Raw genomic sequence first — 20395 nt, 5'->3', positions numbered from 1 at the left:
TTCTGTAGTTGTCTTGTTTACAATTGTTTTACATGACTGTAAAATTCTGCAGTTTTTCAGCGGGCCTTTTGGTACCACTGCAAGCACGAATTAATCAAATAAAAATAAAAATAAATAAAAATAAGCGCAGGAAAGTTTTTGTTTTGTTCCCCTCTTTCCAAAGGCCTGGCAGGGCTTATAGGGTGGTTATATACTTTGTTTGAGTTGAAAGACTATCCATTTAATCACTGAGCTTTGTCTGATGCACCGGTGGTGACTGCGGAGTCTTAGGACAGTTTGAATCCAATCTTCCCAACCACTATAAAGCCGCGTATCTCGTCGGCTTCCTCTGCGGAGGTCTAGAGAGACAAAAGTCGGCAAAGATTACGATTCTCCGGTGAGCGCGGCTGGAGGGGTCTAGACGTCTGGAGCTGTGTCTCCAGCTGGGATAGTAACAAGAAAAAACGGACTCAGCTTTTCCATTCCCTAAGAGGGCCCACGTGGGCTCCCACTGTGTAAAACAGTGCCAGGCCTGCTGCCTGCCACACAGCACAGGCCCGGCCTTATCATCTGGAAGCGGTCATCCGGTGACTCACCCGCCCGCGCGGGCACGTTTTGGTGTGTAATGGCAGCCATGACGACATGTCGTTGGGATTTTGCCACTTGCGGTTCAGGACGATTAGGATTTGGGAGTGCAGCAGGAGGCACTGTGGCCACATGGCGCCGGAATGGGGGGGGGGGGGGGGGGGGTGTTAGGTCTTTCAGGTGTTAGGTCTTTCAGGTGTTATGGTAATAATGTGCTAACGTCTAACTGTTTAGCCAGGTACAGCAGCTGCTTAAAGCCTTTGGCATAGTCTTCGCGCCCAGCCAAGCGCATAGGGCACGTGGCGATTTTGACGTCATCGCACGGGGCGTGTCGGGGGGCGAGGTCTGAGTGCGGCGCATTGTCAACATGGACGCTTTTGAGGGAAGACTCCAGGGGAAAATGGCGGCGATTGAGTGCCAGACAGTCTGAATGCAATTGAATGTAACGTTCCCAATTCTATGTATTAAATTTAAAAAAAACGACTCTCAACATTTGGGAAGGCTAAGCCACACAACTAGTTCGTTATAATCGAACGTCATGCTTCGAAGGCGACTTTAGGACGATGAGGACGGTGAGGACTCAATCACAGCAGATCTCCGCTGATAAGACTACCACAGGCACAGGCACCTTGCTTCCTCCTTCAACGCTTCTCCGCGAGATTTTGTTCGTACCGCCCCCTGGCGTTTCGGAGCGAGCTGCGCACTGACTATGTTCTGTTTTGGCCCGCGCAGAGTGCGCGCACCCTCCGCGGAGCCCCGCCTCCAGCGCGTGCGCGAAGAGTATGCCAGACGCTTAAGTTTATGGGTGGGCCTGGCTTGGCCTAGGCCCGCCCACTTCTTGCCTAGGCCCATCCAATCACATGAATTAACACACGTGAAATGTGTGTCATGCAAACACTCATTCCAATCACTATATTTGGTTGGACTCTCTCGCTTCTTTCTGCCCATGCTTGCGCATTTGACATAAGTAACGTGAGTTACAGTCAAGTGGCCCTGACCAAGGCAAAGGCAAAAAGACCTGGAGTTGACGATAGTATAAGGCAGGCGCAAACAGGGGCGCATAGCGCCTGTACCAAGATAGAGCCCCACGACTCCCGAAGAATTCCCTAAAAGGGGAAAGGGGGTAGATTCTCTATCCTAGACTGAGCAGATGCCCTCCGCTCTCACCACAAGAGGAGCGTCATCTGACCACGGAGTCACTAAGGCGAGTCGAAAGGCGGCGTAAATGGATCGTATGTTGCAATAAAACTATTGCTTCATCAGAAAGAAGAACAGCAGAATCAACAGGAGCCAGGATGCTCCTTTCAAGTCTAACTTTTTTAGCCATTTGTTGGTGGATCACCGCGCTTAAAATAATAAAAAAAAAATATATATTTAGTCATATTTTAGTTGTACAAAAATGGTAGGCTAGGCTGAGATTGAAAGGAAGTTGACATTTTTTAGAATAAGAACTGGACGGACAAACCCGTCTTTATTGTCACACGACACCCGTTACAACACATGCATGCATGCACGCACACACACACACACACACACGCATGCACGCGCACACACACACACACGCACGCACACGCACGCACGCGCACGCACGCACGCACGCACACACACACACACTCATGCAGACGGTGGCCGGTGAGATATGTGAAAAGTTCACTATAAGCTGGGCGTCCCCCCACTTGGAAAACCCATTCCGGCACGGCAGGCTGTGGCCCTCTCATAGTGTGGTACAGGTGCTGAAAACCTGAGTACAATGGGCAGCCAGTCAAGCGTAAAGGAAGTAGCCAGCGAGTGAGCTAAGAGAGGTGAAACGTGAAGCCTTGCACACACGTGTCGCCGACCTTTGACCTGGGGATCCAGATTCCTCTGTGAGGGCTTTTGTCTCCTCGCATTGTTGGAATGAAAAGCAAGAGGTGTCGCTTTTTAAGGCAGGCGTTTGTTTTCCGGCGTTTCTTCCAAATCGACCGAGCTCTACAAGCAGAACGGCCGAAAATAGGCCGCTTGCTCCATAAGTTGTTCTTTTGTGGCCTGTGGCGTCGAGGGCTTTTTGTATGGATTTCAGTTATATTTAGCGTCGTGTCCCAGTCCGACCGGACAGTCAACAACACAGAAACACCCGGTGTGCAGACTGCTTCTCTGGAATATGTGTACTGTGGCGTTTCTTCTGTGTTTGTTTATGTCTGTCTTTGCTCTGAGGAAATCTGCCTTCCCCTCCACAGTTCAGTTTATGTAGCAGTGGCAAAAATGGGGATTCCTGAGGTGGGACCTGTGATCAGGCGTGCGTTACATTACATTCCACCTCAGACCCATTTTCAAAATGAAGAAATTCCTGGGTTTAGGAAATGTGGTGCTTGGCCGCGCGCGTTTCCGTGCTGGTATAGCAAGCTTCACTCCACTTGATCAATGCAGACTTTATGTGGACAGCGATGCAGTCATACTTTTCTCTATGAAGTATCGCCGATTCATGAAGGGTAACACTGAACAAGGGGGAAAAAGACCAGTTAAAAGCATTTGACAAGCAGCTTGTGAAGGAGGCACATTCAGAGTTGTTTGACTTTGTGGGAAAATGTCAACTGTTGTGGAGCATTACAGCAGTCAGCTACAGAATGGACCGTTATAGAAGTGACTTATCAGCAGTTTAGCGAGTCTACGAGCTGTTTAGCGAGCTGTAATTAGGCCTGGAGAATGGAAAATGATACACATCGGTGCTGCAGCCGTTTTCTGCGACCAATAGCATCACGTTGAAGCTATTAAAAGCTCTTGAAAGGTAAATAAAATGGTTTGCTAGGATGGATTCTGATCTGCTTCTGTTTAGAAAGGACATTCGCATAGTCAAATATGATATTCTAGATTCAGTCTATTTATCGAAACATTTTCAGTAGGGATGCACCGATATGAAAATCTTGGCCGATATGGATAACCGATATTAAACATTGCTGTTATGGCCGTTAACCAATATTTACGGATGTTGATATGATGTGTATAAAACAGGTTTCTATGGTAATCCAATGTTGTACATACTGAAAAACACATGTAAACACTGTCAATTTGAAAGTAATGTCTTTCTTTATTTCCAAAACATTTGGAAAAGCTCATAAATCAGAGATTTACCACACTAGGCATCTCGCGTGCTATGCGCGCTTGATTCCTAGGCGCGCCCGCTCCTGCAACTCGCCGAACTGGCCCTGCAGCTCGCATATGCAGCTCGGCCTCGCCCACAGCTCGGCTGCTGCGTACTATTGGTGCGCATGGGTGTGTGTGATGACATCATCAGTGTCTTATGACATCACTGATGACATCATCAGTGAGGTCACAATGCACAATTGCTTTAATGACATCACTGATGACATCATCAGTGGGATGTTTCCTCTCAATATGAACATTTTTACCGATACCCATAAACCGATATTAACATTGCTGTTATTTTGCTCATCAGACCGATACCTCTATATAAAAAAATTACTAATACCAATATGAATGCCCATATATGGTGCCTCCGTAATCTTCAGTGATAGCTGGCACACAGATGTGCATGGGCCAGATCTCATCCCGCTTTAAGCCTCCAATAGTTTTCTTTCTTGTTTTGAGGAACCTTCCTGAGGGCCGTCATGCTGGGCCAGGTAATGATGAACAAGATGGAGTGATTACGGGGGCTTAACGGAGCCTAAACCTCCCCTTCCTCTCTCGGCGTTTTTATACTACTGCAACCTCCATGTTTCTTTCTTCTCCAACGTCTTTCCTCTCCGTCTCGCTCTCGTAAGTCTTTTACGAGGAGCCATGAAGTCACCCCACGCAGAGTTTATGGCGCTCATTTTCTCTCTCTTTAGTCACTTTTTCCTCTGAGGCCTAAAAGGTCAAGTCGTCCACTTTCCCTGCCGTAAACCTCCAACCACGTCGAGGTGGGACGCCATCAATTGCCTTGTCAGCCCCTTCAGCACTTTGGCACGGTGAACTTGGCGCCCTCTTTACAGTAGCTGTCATTTGTGCCACAATCTTAAATTGATTTTCAACTATTTAATGACCTTCCACACTGCCGATAGATATTTCTGTGGCTGTGTAAGAGTTTTCACCCCCCCTTCCCCGAGGCGCTGCAACCCCACAATGCAACACCGTCGGATGTTGACCGTTTGGGAATTCACGTTCTAAATTTAAGCATTTCACATCGGACAACAGTGTGAAGGAGGTGAGGCAGAGTCTGTTTTCACAGACTGTGATTTTGTTAAAGTGAGACACACTAGGTTTGTCTTCCACCATGTTGAGATAGCAGGCGAATCTGATTTGTGTTTCAAATCTGCTCTTTAAGTCTGACCACATTTTCTGTCCAACAACTCTGCGTGCGTAGTATCCTCCTGACTGTCTTTATAAGGCATTTCCAGGGGGGCGTCCGGGTAGTGTAGCGGTAGATTCCCTGCCTACCAACGCGAGGGGCGCAGGCTCGCATCCTCGCGTTACCTACATTGCGGGGGGTACAACAAAAACTTTAAATAAAGAGATGCCAATCAAACCACATTCAAAACTACCTATGAATGTGGTTTAAATCTGATCTGAAAAGATCAGATTCCACGTTTTGCTGTCCAGAAAAATCAAATTCCTTGTCTGAACATAGCATTTTTTGATCCAGGCTATAAATATGTCTATGGGCTCTATCGACCCACTGGCCTTAAATTAGCGCTTAGCGCCAGGCGCAGCCCATATTAGAGGGCGTGGACCGGCCCAGTCGATATTTTCGTGTCGGCGCTACACGTGGCCTTAAGCATTATAACCACGCCTTTTAAGCGTAGAATTATTCACAACGTGCTCATTGGAGAAGTGCAGTAAACGAATCACAATGTCCCTTTCATGTTCCATTCCACGGAGCGATCCAATCCGGTCAGAAAAGCCCGACCAAAGCGCTCTGAGCTCCCCCCCCCTCTTTCATCCCCGTCTGTCTCCATATATATTATTCCATATTATTATGCTTCTCAAACCAATCTCACTGCAGTTTAAATACAGCAAGCATGTAAATACGCTACACTATAGCAAGATCAAAGTGAAAAGAATGTTCTAAACGCATCGGCTAGAAAAATATAGCCTATCCCTGGATGTCATGATGAGATTAGATTGGTGAAAGTTTGGGCAGAATGATATCGTTTTCTCTCGCTACCTTTTCTTCTCCCCCACTGCACAGGTAGGATGATGCAACAGCCTCTGAATGACGCGTTATTTCGAATCCCACATAGGTTACGCTAAAACCACGCCCTGTGCCCGCCTACGCAGCAGTCAAGCGCTGGGATTGGCCAGGAGCAAGTCTTTTGTCTTCTTTTGACAGCTCGAATCTCCCACACCACAAACACTGCATGGCACGCAGCCCAGCGATTCCATGAACCAACTGAATTGCTCTTGAGAACGGACATTGAAATGAATTATGGTCACATAGTGTATTAACGCTAATGAAAACGTAATACAAGCTTTTAGCACATTTCCCACACCACAAACACTGCGCCCAGCCCAGCGATTTTATTAACCAAATTGCTCTTGATAGCGGACATTGAAAATAAATTACTGTAATATATTAACGCTAATGAAAATGTAACACAAGCTTTTTACACACAATCGATTTTTAAACATATTTATTTCAAAACATCATTGTAAAATTCAGGGCTTTAGCCAAAGCAGCTGACAGTTTAACTTGCAAATGAAAAAAATAATATATATAAAATTAAAATTTCAAAATTACAATTACATTAGGCTCTTCATTCCACAGCTATTCATTCCCCCCAGTCCAGCCGTTTGTTCCAGGCCAGTGAAGTCCCAACAATCTACAAAAACATGTAATAATATAAAATCATAGATAAAAAGTTGAATCATACACAATCAATAAAACCAAAAGTAAAGGGTTAGCCTTCCCAATGGCCAAGGGCAGCATCTGTTATTCTGGCCTCATAATAAGCACTGAGGCGGGTGGTCAGAAAGTCAAATAACCGCGGTACATTGTATGCTTTGGTGCGATGTAGGATTTTGTCTTTCAATATCCTCATTGCAGCCTTGCTGTAGTTGTTGGTGTTGTTGCTTCTCACAGGAATGTGTCCCTGTAACGGAGCCCAACATGAGCATGGTGCCTGGCCAATCCCGGCGCTTGACTGCTGCGTAGGCGGGAACAGGCCGTGGTTTTAGCGTAACCTATGTGGGATTCGAAATAACGCCTGAATGACAGGGGCTCAAAACTATGGTATAACAAAAAAAAAAATCATCCGTCATTGTGCCTGTCTGACGCGCGTGAGAGAGGGAGTGAGAGGGGGAGAGAGAGGGGGAGAGAGAGTGAGATGGCAGAGGAGAGCTGCGCGCAATTACGCACAATAATATCCTCGGCGCACTGAATAAGGCCTGGTTTTGAAAAGCGCTAAACGCTAAATTAATGCCAGGGGGGAAGATAGCGTTAGGCCGGTATTTAAGGCCGAAACGCTCATTCTGGCGTATTCTGGCACTGCGCCACGCCTCTTCAGCGTAAAGCGCATTTCAGGGCCTAAAAATATGATGCTATCTTCCCGAGGCAGGCGCAAAGCGTGTTTTTTTTTGCGTTTAACCCCAGTTTAGCGCCTAAGGCCAGTGGGAAGATAGAGCCCTTTGTCTGTGATTATGTTGGGGATTATTTATACAAGGACAAATACAGTACAATGACATATTGCAAGAAACGGCACCACACTCTTTTTTTAAGCAAATGTTACCCAGTTTTCAGTAGTATCCTTGGTGTAGGTTGGCACTGGCAGTATGGGCTCTGTCTGACTAGTAGATAACTTATCTAACCTGCCATTGCTGTACCGTCTAGAGAAGAGACACTAAGTGAGGAAAAATACACCAGCAAGATTCTCAGTGCATTGAGTCCTATTCAGAACACCTATTATAGTACACATACGTTTAGATAATCTGTCAAATTGTGTCAATCAAATCTAAACATCTGTTTTACATTTTTATCAGTGTGTCACAATACAAACTTTATCTTCTCTAACATACAAGATTTGGTTGATTTTGCAATCAACACACTGTACAATGGTAAGAAATGCTTTACTTTGTTATACAATGCTGCTGCATAGAGTGATACACCCCTGGGTGTAACTTCACATTGTTGTTATGATGTCAGTCAAAGTTCTTATATGCCTGATCATCGTCGTCTTTCTGCAAACCTAAATGAGGACGAAACAAAACATCTGTTTTCGATGTCTTAACCAAAGCTCTTTAATGGACTTTAAGAGCAATTGCACAGCGGTGTGCAGCACATGGCATTCACTCTGTTCTATAAACACTATCGCAGGAAACAGATCATCATCAATTTGTGCTGCGGCTTGTGGAATAATCAGCTCTCAACTACGACTAGTCTGGTTTGGGGGCCTGAATCGGATGTGTTCTCAAAATCACATGCTAGGAGTGGTGACTCGAACAAATGTTGCCAACAGAGATATCCTAAATGAAACGTGTCCCTGGAACTAAATGTAGGCTGACTTGAACTTCCCAAAGATTATTCTGATCGTATGGCCGGCCTGGTTTCTGGGAATTTTCTCCAGATTTTGATTTGGAAGAGTGTCGTTCAAGGTCTCTATTGGAACCATATGCCTCTAAGTTCCATGCACTTTATTTTCACTGGCTAAAGTACACTCCGGCACTGTGCTGTGCGGAGGAGTTATGAAGTCATAATTTGGCCACAAAATTGCGTGAATATCTGTGATGCCAGACAACCACCCTGAATCTGAAATGAAAAAGTAGTATATATATGTTCTCGCAAACGCCTTTCTTCCAGTCTCGGGTAATGTAAGGCAATCAAATTTATAGCTAATAATATACACGGGAGTGCATTTATGTTTTACATTTTAGGCATTTAGATGATGCTCTTGTAGTCTGGCCTAGTTCTTAACTGACAATGGGGTTGTTGGGGTTTTAACCGAATGAGGGTCACGTTTGTTTACTTGACTAATTAAAATATGTTTTTAAAACGTATTGTACAAGTTATTTCCCCCAAATCCCAAGGTCATTGTAAAAATATTCATGGGTACGTATTGTTCTGCTAACTAGATTATAAAGAGTGGTTTGCATGAAGGCGTATAATATTTGCAAGGGGAGAATAATGTGGGACTGGTAGTTTTGTAGATTAGTTGATACAAATCCCTACTCTTAGTGAAGGATTTCCCTACAGGAGACGAGACAGGCCTAACCAGGAGTGCTGAATCATCATTTGATTTGATTAATAGCTTGTTCCCCGTGTTTTTTTAGTATTATTTATGTGCTGTGGTCCGTAGACAAGTTGGCATTAAATCACTTTAAAGGAACCATATTTTAGTCGTAAGTCACAAACAGAAAAGTCGAGATGCCGACGATCATTTCTGTGTGATTCCAGCAAATTACATTCAACACAATAGCCTCATCTGGTTCTGATCATGGCTTCAAGTTGTCATGTCCCAAAAACACTCCCTTTCACACAGTGTAAAGTCATTTCATAGTACAGCCAAGTTAAGAGAGTTAATACCAACAAGAATAATTGATTTTAGGGGGCCTTTCAAGACACCCAAGGTCACATTACAATGCATAAAATAGAACCATATTCAAATAAGTAAAAACGGTCAATATGGCAGAGACACCAGCTTAGATAAAACAGAACAAGAGACATAAGGTGGGCAGACAACGTACAGGAAGAGGGATAAAAACAGTTACACTGTAAGGATAAAAGGGAAACACAGTAGCCATGTTTGAACAGGTGGGATTTGAATGCCGTTATGGTGTCAGGCTGTCGAATACGAGGGGGCAGGGAGTTCCAGAGCCTGAGAGCAGTGAAGCTGACAGCTCTAGTAGCCATGGAGGCATGAGGTGGGGATGGTCAGGAGGAGACCATCCGGGGAAGAGCGCAGGGAGAGGGAGGGCTAGGGGTAGGGGGAGGGGGAGGGAGAGTACTCCTGGAGGAGGTCAGCAAGGCGGGGGCTAGAGTGTGGAGGGCTTTGAAGGTCAGCAGGTCTTTCATCGTCAATCCGGTATTGAACAGGGAGCCGGTGTACTATCGTTGGATGAGAGCGGGGTTGATGTGGTCAGATGATGTGGTGCAGGTAATGATCCGGGCAGCCGAGTTCTGAATGATTTGAAGCCTGTTAAGGAGGTTGGTGGGAAGGCCAGAGGCAACAGCATTCCAGTAGTCAATCCGGGATGTGACGAACACGTGGACCAAGACTTCAGTGCTGGATTGGGGAAAGCGATGGGCGGAGTCTGGAAACGTTGCGAAGGTGGTATAGAAAGCAGAGCGGGTGGTGATATATTTGATGGGGTGCAAAAAGGAATGGGTGCTATCCAGAATGACACTGAGGGATATTGACTTGGCTGGAGAAGGGGGCAGGCCAGGGAAGCCATGGATGATGATGTCTTAGGGGCTGAGGTGTTTTGTGCTTTGGAGCCAATGAGTTTTGCTGCCATTGAGCTTGAAAAAGTTCCTAGTCGTCCAGCTCCAGTGAAGAGGAATCAGTGCCAAGTTAACCACCACGTTTCTCATGAGAGTGTAAATGCATTCCCGATCCATGTTGTGCAGATCCACTGTTTCCTTTCCATTTCCAGCTGCTGATTTCATGTTACTTGACAGCTGCGGTGTTTTACCACTTGCACCTATGGCTCCTGCTGGAGAAAACGCTTCCTACACGTGTCTGGAACATCAGTGAAAGTCTGGAAAAACAAGTTTGGGAAGAGATTACACTAAAAAAGTAGAGTGCCGTAGGTTGCAGACAGAAATGATACTTCTGTGGCTTAAGCCAGTTTAACATAGATACATAGTTAAACATAGTTTGTTTGACAACACGGCCTCTACTGAGAGGATTGGAGAGTAGGGCTGTCAATCTCCCTCTATAATCAAATTCGAATTTCAGTGCTTTATACATTTTAATATTCGAATTATATTAGAATATTTTAATTAATTTTTAATTGAATTAAAAAAAAAGAAAAAAAAAAAAAAGAATTGGTCTGAGTGAATTGTTGTCTTCTCTTATGTTATGTTCTGATTCTAAATATAGCTAAATCTTTGGGTTTGACCAAGTAAAACTTTTTCTAAGCATTTTACCAAATGTAGATGGAAAAGTGAATGGTGGATGAATATTCAAAATAATATTAGGCTTATCACAAATAGTCCAGCAATGATGTTTATTTAAGAAAACATGTTCCTTGTACAATGTACATACATTCATTGCATTAGAAAATAGGTCAGATAACCAGAGCTTAGTTAATATTCATCAGTGATGTATTGGTGCTGTCTGAAATGCTAAAATAAAATAATTGATAATAAAAAAAAGACACAGCCTTTGTTTGAGCTCCTTATCAATAAACAAATAAGTAAACTTTGCCAAAACAACAATGAGCCATGAACAAAAAAAAATCAGTCACGTATTGCACTTAAGAGCTACAGGTTTACATTCAGTATAGCAGCTTCAACAGTCAACTTCAGTTAACAATGAATTAACATACATTTTAAGAGCTACAGGTAGGTTTACATCAGTATAGCAGCTTCAACAGTCAACTTCAGTTAACACTCTTTTCTTCAAGTATGTTGTCAGAACTTGTCACTGTTCTAGTGTTCTAAAAAATAATAATAATAATAATAATAATTAATAAATAAAAATTAAAATATTCGTTTAAAAAAAATAATAATAATCGAATTTCGTTCATAATTATTAAATTCGAATAATATTCGAATATCAAAATTCGTTTCAACAGCCCTATTGGAGAGTAGGAGGAACTTGGTATTGATTTATCTGACATTGTATGGGAAATCTCTCTGTGGTAAAACTCTGCTCAGTTAATAGCAGACACCAGCTGATCCAATTTAAAGCCGCTCACCGTCTTCACTACTCCAAGCATAAATGACACAAGATCTTCCCTTCTGTCTCACCACTGTGCGACAGGTGTCGGATCTCAGAGGGCACACTATCTCAGGCCTTCTGGTTCTGCCCTTCGCTAACGGAATTCTGGGCCAAAATATTTGATTGGTAGCCTACTCTAAGGCCTACAAGTTCATGTACCCACTTTTCTATCATCTATTTTACTCCAAACGGGCGAGTTATACAGTTGTTATGAAAAGGTGAAATTATCTATATAGACCAAAACCGTGTTTTGCCCCTCACTGGAAAGATGTTTAATCCTGTTAGAAAGTCGGGAATCTTAACATTGGGGAATGCCTACTGCCCCCGACGCCTAGTGGCCATTCGAGGAACTACAGCTTTTCAATTCACTTCTGCATCATCAGAGGGAAGGGGGTGGGCTTGCCCACTGGTGTGCACTAGGGTGTATCTAAAAAAAACTCCTATATCTTAACTGCTGGAAAGATGTTTAAAATGACTACGTGTCACCTGTGCGTAATGGTTCATGCGTCTTGTAAACAGCCACTGCGCTTCATATCATCCTCACAGCCAGGCCAATCTGTATATTTTATCCATCCGTAAGTAACTGATCATAATATTCATAACAAATGATCAGAGTTATCAGAGTTAGTCATGTCATTCTCTAAATTCTATACATTTTAATCCATCTGACATTTAAAATTAAGCCGAGTCATTGGTTCAGCAGTAGTTATGTTTCAAATATTAACCTACTGGTCCCCCTAGTGTGCACTGGAAAGTCATCTCCTTCAGCGCAGACCATGGCACAGTGATAGGTGATTGCTGGCTAGCTAGCTCAGTACTGCAGTAACGTAGAGTTGTGTTGAGCAGTGGCGGGAGGGGGCGCGCACCCCAGCCTCAAGTTTTTTTCCGGGGTCACGGCTCAAAAGGGTTGAGAACCACTGCAGTAGACTATATAGAGTAGCTGCTGCTCAGAAGCCCCTAAAGGCAAAACAAAAGACACAACTAGTTTAGAAACTCACAGAAACGTATTGAAAATGCACTCGGAGTGAAAACTTTTCCTTTATTTCATTGTTTTGGACAAACAACAGGTTGTTGTTTGTCGATAACTGTGACTCCAGAGGGTTGAAGTTAGGAGAAGGCAGACAGATATAACGTGTAGGAAGCGTGGGAGTATGGTTTCCGTGAATAAGAGTTGCGACAGACCCGGGGCCTCTTCACCTCTTTCGGTAGAACTCGTCCCACTAATGGCTTTTCCATCTGCTCCACGAGCGGAGCGCGAAAGGCCGCTTCCCCGGAGAGCAGCCCGAACAAGAGGCATCTGTTCCAAAAACCTCCCGTCCATCTCTGGACACGGCAGGAACGTCTGAACCCGAAACCGGAGATAAATTAAGAGAAATTAAATGCATGAGAAAGGAAATGAGGAGGCGGTTGAGGAGGACGTTCCTCGTCCACCGACCTCGAGGAACAAATTAAAAGTGAACCGTTTTCATACTTTTTGAGACTCTTCTGCAAAAGTATACGAAACAGTGACTGTTTGCGAATTCAGATAATGTATACTGAAGCATAAGCCGGGGGCATTTTTGGCAGGGGAATTGTTTATCTCGCACAGGCTCGGGGGTCAGTCTCGGAGAGGGAACGTTTACAGTGTGTTTTTCTGTGTTTATCAGACGACGTTCGATGTGAAGTTTAGTGCAGTCGTGTTTGCAGTGATCCTTGTCCGCGGCCCCCGGTGTCTTGTTCGGGGTTGACTGCTGAGCTTATTGGCTGCATGTTTAGCCACAGATCTGGGTTTAGTTTCACATCCAACTCCTATTGAATTCGAAGACATCGCCTTTACAACTTTTGGCTCCGGCTTTTTTTTTTTTTCATACAATCCAGACAAGGTCGCCGCCACCACCGCATCTCCTGTCATTATTCTGTTCCATGAGTTCAGCCTTTATTCAGTAGAACATCCTCTCTACAATCTGGACCTCTCTGCTTTCTGACCAGGATGGGTTAATGTGGTTATTTTTGGGAGAAAATAGTAGGGGGATAGGAAGACGGATGATTTGCAGTTTTCCCTGTGGTGGCATCTGCCCTTCCCTGGAGGCAAATGCCAAATTTAGGAAACCATCCCTTTTCATTATTCGATGCCTAGGTCTTCGCTTCGTTTTGACTGCGTGTCATACGCGTCTGTACCAGCCCATCTGCTGCTGAGCAAACCATCCCATCCAGCAAACCCCCCCCCCCCCCCCCAGTGGGACTGAGCTCCCTCCCCCTCGGGCCGGTGCTGTCACGCAGCACAATGTGGGTTTTGGTCTCTGGGAGAGAAAGCTGTTTATTTAATCCTTGCAAAGAGTCAGGGAGGAAAAGTCCATTCTTTGACAGGCTGTCACTGCTAGTATTGATCGAGTGGCGCTCAGAGGAGCCGTTGACTTTCAAACGAGTATTTTATGCGCTCCTCTCTTCTGTGCTCACATTGATATCCTCGACACAGCACACACTTGTGAATGTGCAGATTAAAGAAATAGATGGAAGATTGGCTCTTACCCAAGATGTGATGAGAATACAGATACCACAATCAGCCATGTGCCCCCAGTCGGTCGATGACTCTGGTGCTCCATGCTTCATAACACATAGGCTACGCTGTGTGTGTGTCCCCCCCAATATTTTATTTTGCCGTTTTGCAGAACATGAAAACAAAAACAGACTCACACACAAGGGGACCGTGAGAAATCAGCTGGGCGAGGAGTCACTTGTCGCTTTTAACCTCGTCAAAGTAGGCAAGAAACGGGTCCCAGATAGTTGAAAATGTCTTTAAGTGACAAGTGATAAGTGAATTAGTCCTCAGGAACCTGAGTCTCTCCATACGTACGTGTATAACTGAGACCATGTCCGTCGGCCACAGCTGAAAAGAAGGTGGAGTGGGGGGACTTCCACTCCATCAGAATGAGTCTCTTGGCGACAGTCGTCGCCTGCGTCAGAGACTGCTGCACAGCCGTAAGGAGGAGCACAGAGGATTCCGAGCAGCCGAAGATGGCTCCGGCTGCAAGGGTTATTTTATAGGCCTTAGAATACCAATCAAATATTTTGGCCCAGAATCTGGATAGTGAATGGAAAAACCAAAAAGCATGGGACAGTGTGCCCCCTGACACAGGACACCTATCACACCCATCCAGGACATACACTCTCCAGGGTCCTCCCCCCCACGGCAGAAGACTGTATGTACCAGAACCTCCTGTCACAGGGACAGCTTCTACCCAACGGCAATCCACCTCTTCAATGAGACCTGAAAGCCCCCACAAATCAGGACTTTGCTCTCCCCCCCTAGAGATTTTTGAGATTTTCTTCTGCTTGCTTCATCTTCTGCTATTGATGTGATCGCTGCGCTGCACACTGCACAAAGTCAAATCCCTCATTTGTAATAGGATTACTCACTATGCCTATTAAAATGAATCGTGAATCTTGAACATCCAAAAACCCTGGTGGCACGCCATCACACAAGTGTCTTTTGGCCTTTTAGTCGAAACATTCCTCTGCTTTCCAAGTCTCTTTCTCCGCGGTGCGTTTAATGTAAGTTGAGTTGGAACATTTGTGAGAGAGAGGGAGAGAGAAAGAAAAGAAAAAGGTCACGGCATGTGGCTGAAACTCCTCCCACTGCACGTGCACTCACAATGCTGTGTCTGTGCGTTTCCCCCTTTACCGACTGCTTTTCAGCGACACCCACTGAAATGTGTTGCATGTGTTGCCATGGAAACCGTGTGATTCTGTTGCGTTCAAGAGCCGAAAACGGTTGCAGCGCAGCCGGTCAGGGTGTTTTGCATTAACAAGGTGATTGACTGTAAAAGCGTTTGGGTAAACTGCAGGAGGTTTACGAGCGATGCACACACAGAGATCAGCGGCTGTGCTCGGGAGTTTTGCACGGGGGGGCGGTGAGGGCCGGCTTTGATTTGCACATTATTTAACATGGGAAATGCAAACTCCAGACAGATGTGATGTACAGCCTGTTTACCCCTTCAGAAGATGGAAGAGATCCGTCTGTAGCGGGAGACGAGTCATTGAGAAGATGCAAGATCTCGGTTTAGACCTTGGCTGGCTGATGTCATGCAAAACTAATGTATTTATTCCTGTCAGCATATTTGGAAAATACGCGCTCATGTGTTTTTATATGTCAAGAAGGTACACGCATGCATACATTACATATCACTGCTCTCATGGAAAAACGCGCCAATCCAATTTTGATGAGCAAGTTTCATGACATTTGGGACCATGGAAAACATAAAAAATGCGTGACAATGGCAATGCATTAAAAATGCAGTGAAAATGAGGTTTTCTCAGTTATGACAAAAATAGACCTTTTGAAGAGAGAATATTTGGTTTTGGGAGCATCAATATGTAGCCTACTGTAAGGCAAGGCAAACTTCATTTTCTATAGCACATTTCATACATAAGGAAAATTCAATGTTCTTCACATAAAACTCAACAGAATTTGTCAGGTAAAATGACACCATCAAAAGAAAGAAACATACACACACACACACACACGCACGCACGCACGCACGCACGCACGCACGCACGCACGCACGCACACACACACACACACACACACACACACACACACACACACACACACACACACACACACACACACACACACACATATACTTTCTTCAAGACTCATCACAGGTGCTCATTGGGTTCTTGTTGGCAGAACCTCAATATTCAGGTGGAGGACGTCCGCATCCGAGCCATCCTGTCCTCATACAGGAAGCGGATCCCCGTGACGGAGGGCTACGTGGAGGTCAAGGACGGCGGGAAATGGAAGCAGCTCTGCAACTCCGAGTGGAACCAGCAGAACAGCAGGGTCATCTGCGGCATGTTCGGCTTCCCCGGGGAGAGGAAGTACAATGCCAGAGTCTACAAGTGAGTCTGGTCCCGTGTAGGTTAGAGTCCCCCTAGGGGGCGGGAGGGGGAGGGGGGGACTTTTGGAAGAATGTGCATGTTGTGACTCAACAGGGGCTTTGTAGGGGTAATGGCAAAACATGCTTCCAGTCCAGACTTGGCAGATGGCCAACTCTGATCTGGTTTTTCCCCCCAACGTTTCTTTACCACGACCACAAATTCGTCCCTGCCATCTTCGACAGTCTGTGCTTCAGCCTGATCCTGCCATGGTGCATCACGAGAATAACGTAGGTCTGGCTACGCGTGTCTAAAAAGAATACATCAGCAAAGAGCAGGTCCTGCATACGCGCTTCTTACAAGCTCGTGACCTCAGATTTATAAGCTCCCATATTGGTCCCAAATGGACAAAAACGCCTTCTGAAAGTTCTCAACTGTCTTCACGTCATCATGTGGCTGTTTTTTTTTTGTTTTTTTTTATATTTTATATATATATATATATATATATATATATATATATATATATATATATATATATATATATATATATATATATTCTCTGAAAATGTATACTGCATTACAGTAAGTGGGTGAAAATGCAAGTAAAAAGAAGAGATCTTAACTTTATGACTTGCTTCTTCAGCTTGGTCAAGCCCAGCACATCCACTCATAAAATTATGTGCCGGGGTCAAACCTGGGCATGGCTGAAGGAACACGGCCTCATTCAGGATCATGTCAGTCTGCTGAAAACAAAACCTTAACATCTGAACTCTACCATCTATGTCATGCTCCTTCGTGGAAATTGTGTGTGTGGGTTGTTTTTCCAAACCTCAAACTTACATCATCTCAACGTCTTCGTCAGCTAATCAGGGCCTTGACCCAAACGTGCTTATTATTTAAGGTGACATTACTTTCTAAAATATAGAACATAATGATAAGCATGCATTGAACATCTTCCCATGTACGGATTACATGCGTCACATCACAAGCCGGGCCTCCACTTGAAACCTGACCTGCCTCCTTATGTATATACAAGATGAACGCATTCCACAGAGCAGTCGTAATGGCTTAGCGCGACTGATGAGGGATCTAACTCGTGCTTACATGAGGCAGCCCAGATAGCCACAGGTTCACCGCGACAAACCGACACTTCCAGAGCTGACGTGAACCTTTAATTTACTGTCTGCCAGACTGGGCAGTTTCCTCTGCCTTAAGGTTCACCGCAAGTACAGTAGAGCAGCGACGGCTCCCTGCTTTCCGTCTACGTGTCGTACGTGAATCGTGAAACTTATGGTCGGCGGCCAAGAGCTGCTGAGAGTTCTGTCATACTCTGCCTGCTTCTGTGCGCCCTCTGGTTTTCAGCTGTGTCCTGAGACCACACGATTCATGATGAAAAGTCCTGTGTCAATGTGACGCACTTTATGGTGTGTTGTCGGGTTTGGCCGGTGCCGATATTCACTCTCTCATTTGAATGTTTTCCTGCCAAAACGTATTCGGTGTTTCCCTCAGAATGTTATTGGATAAGCCTTTGAAACTGCTGTTACTGGGTGTCCGGGGTAGTTACTGGGTTACTGGGTGTCCGGGGTAGTTACTGGGTTACTGGGTGTCCGGGGTAGTTACTGGGTTACTGGATGTCCGGGGTAGTTACTGGGTTACTGGGTGTCCGGGGTAGTTACTGGGTTACTGGATGTCCGGGGTAGTTACTGGGTTACTGGGTGTCCGGGGTAGTTACTGGGTTACTGGGTGTCCGGGGTAGTTACTGGGTTACTGGGTGTCCGGGGTAGTTACTGGGTTACTGGGTGTCCGGGGTAGTTACTGGGTTACTGGGTGTCCGGGATAGTTACTGGGTTACTGGGTGTCCGGGGTAGTTACTGGGTTACTGGGTGTCCGGGGTAGTTACTGGGTTACTGGGTGTCCGGGGGTAGTTACTGGGTGTCCGGGTTACTGGGTGTCCGGGGGGAGTTACTGGGTTACTGGGTGTCCGGGGGTAGTTACTGGGTTACTGGGTGTCCGGGGTAGTTACTGGGTTACTGGGTGTCCAGGGGTTACTGGGTTACTGGGTGTCCGGGGGTAGTTACTGGGTTACTGGGTGTCCGGGGGTAGTTACTCGATTACTGGGTGTCCGGGGGTAGTTACTGGGTTACTGGGTGTCCGGGGGTAGTTACTGGGTTACTGGGTGTCCGGGGTAGTTACTGGGTTACTGGGTGTCCGGGGTAGTTACTGGGTTACTGGGTGTCCGGGGTAGTTACTGGGTTACTGGGTGTCCGGGGTAGTTACTGGGTTACTGGGTGTCCGGGGTAGCGGCGCAGCGGTAGATTCCCCTGCCTACCAACACGAGGGTCACGGGTTCACACCCCGTGTTACCTCCGGCTTGGTCGGGCACAATCGGCCGTGTTTGCGGGGTGAGAGAAGCCGGATTAAGTGTATGTGTCCTGGTCGCTGCACTAGTGTCTCGGTCGGGGCGCCTGTTCGGGGGAAGGGGAACTTGGGGGGAATAGCGTGATTCTTCCACATGCTACGTCCTACTGGTGGAACTCCTCGCTGTCAGGTGAAACGAAGAGCGGCTGGCAATTTCACATGTATTGGAGGAAGCATGTACTAGTCTATGGCTCTCCCCAGATCAACAGAGGGGGTGGAGCAACGATCAGGACAGTAGGGGGAATTGGACATTGATTGATTGATATTTTTATTTAAGTGTCATGCACCTGGGTGCCCAGCCCATATGGGCTTACAAGACACTATATCATATTTACAATCGCCAAGATGGCCACACAACAAATCATAATATATATATATATTGTACAGAGTCAAGAAAAGAAAAGAAAAGAAAAGAAAAGAAAAGAAAGGGCATTTCACTGAGACATTCACTTTCCAGAAAATAATTATACTGGGTACAATGTTCCCTGTCTTAGTCGCCAGGCATTTTCTAAAAATCTGGCTAAAACAAAAATGTCCTTATCAAAAAGCCAACTCAACTGAACATATGACCTTCTGACAAGTACAATTGGGGAGAAAACAGGAGGGGGGATGCTATTACAGTACTACTACTGTACTACTACTAATAATAATAACAACACTAATTTACTTTGATCAAATGTTGCATTAGAATAAATGCGGGTCAAGGTCTTCCCATTGACAACCAGTGTCATGTTGATCAGTTCTACAATGAATATATAATCAAACAAACTGCATCATACAGTATCCATAAGATAAGACAAGACAACACTTTATTGTCTGTTTACACAAAAATGTGTCTTGCATCGCATCACATGGCATGCTCCAACAATCAACACATAAAACAATCTGACAACAGACATTAAAAACAGACATCCAGCATAAAAAGAACATCTGTTGTCCCTGCACAGCATACCAGCACACATCCAACGCTCACAGTCCCTGTGGGCACGGCTATGAACCCACAAGTTCCTGTTCAGAGATGGATCACACTGACTAGCAGATATATGATTTTTAGTCAAATGCCCCATCTAACACACTAGCGCGTGTAATACTTTGAACATAGTGTAAAAGTAGTAAGTCAGTTTAAGCACTGGGTAACACTCAAGTTGATCAAAAGTGACGGCAAGCCACAACTTCATGTAGAAATGTGTAATTGCATTTAAGGGGTTTTGGTGAGAAGTCCGCTTTCACAGCTTCCAGACCGCCAGTTGACTCATTTTGAACAGCGCTGATATGTATTGCGGCTGTTTAAATTGCATAGAGAGCCAAAGTGAAACGTCGCTTCCTGCTTCAGCACATGTACCAGAGATTTTCATCCGCCATTTATTTTCCCATAGACATTTTGTAAAATGCTTATAAAGATCGTTTTACTTGTTCAAACCAAACGGTTCAGATATATTTAGAAACAGGAGAAACCGCATAACATTTCATTAGGACCCAAACTAAATTCTAAATATATCTGAACCGTTTGGTTTGACCAAGTAAAACAATTTTTATAAGCATTTTTTACGAAATGTCTATGGGAAACTAAATGGCGGATGAAAATCTCTGGTACAGTGCTGAAGCAGGAAGTAGGCGGTCACTTTGCCTCTCTATTGGAAGAGAGATAGCGAACGTCGTTTGGCAGCGGCTCAGAACATTAGCTGTGGTTTCGTCAGGTTCCA

General features: G+C 45.1%; 1 protein-coding gene across 1 annotated transcript in view; it reads left to right on the top strand.

The window, feature by feature from the left end:
- loxl2b (lysyl oxidase-like 2b) overlaps positions 1–20395 on the top strand; it is a gene marked incomplete at both ends in the record, with an annotated part of 54158 nt that overhangs the window by 5279 nt on the left and 28484 nt on the right. The window contains one exon of the mRNA XM_083643817.1: positions 16087–16298. Within this exon, the coding sequence (XP_083499943.1) occupies positions 16087–16298 (212 nt within the window). The remainder of the gene's footprint in view (positions 1–16086; positions 16299–20395) is intronic.

The sequence above is a fragment of the Poromitra crassiceps genome (assembly GCF_964638095.1).
Source record: "Poromitra crassiceps genome assembly, chromosome: 10".
Classification (NCBI taxonomy): domain Eukaryota; kingdom Metazoa; phylum Chordata; class Actinopteri; order Beryciformes; family Melamphaidae; genus Poromitra; species Poromitra crassiceps.
Note: the sequence above shows the minus strand (reverse complement) of the source record. Positions and strands in the feature narration are given on the sequence as shown.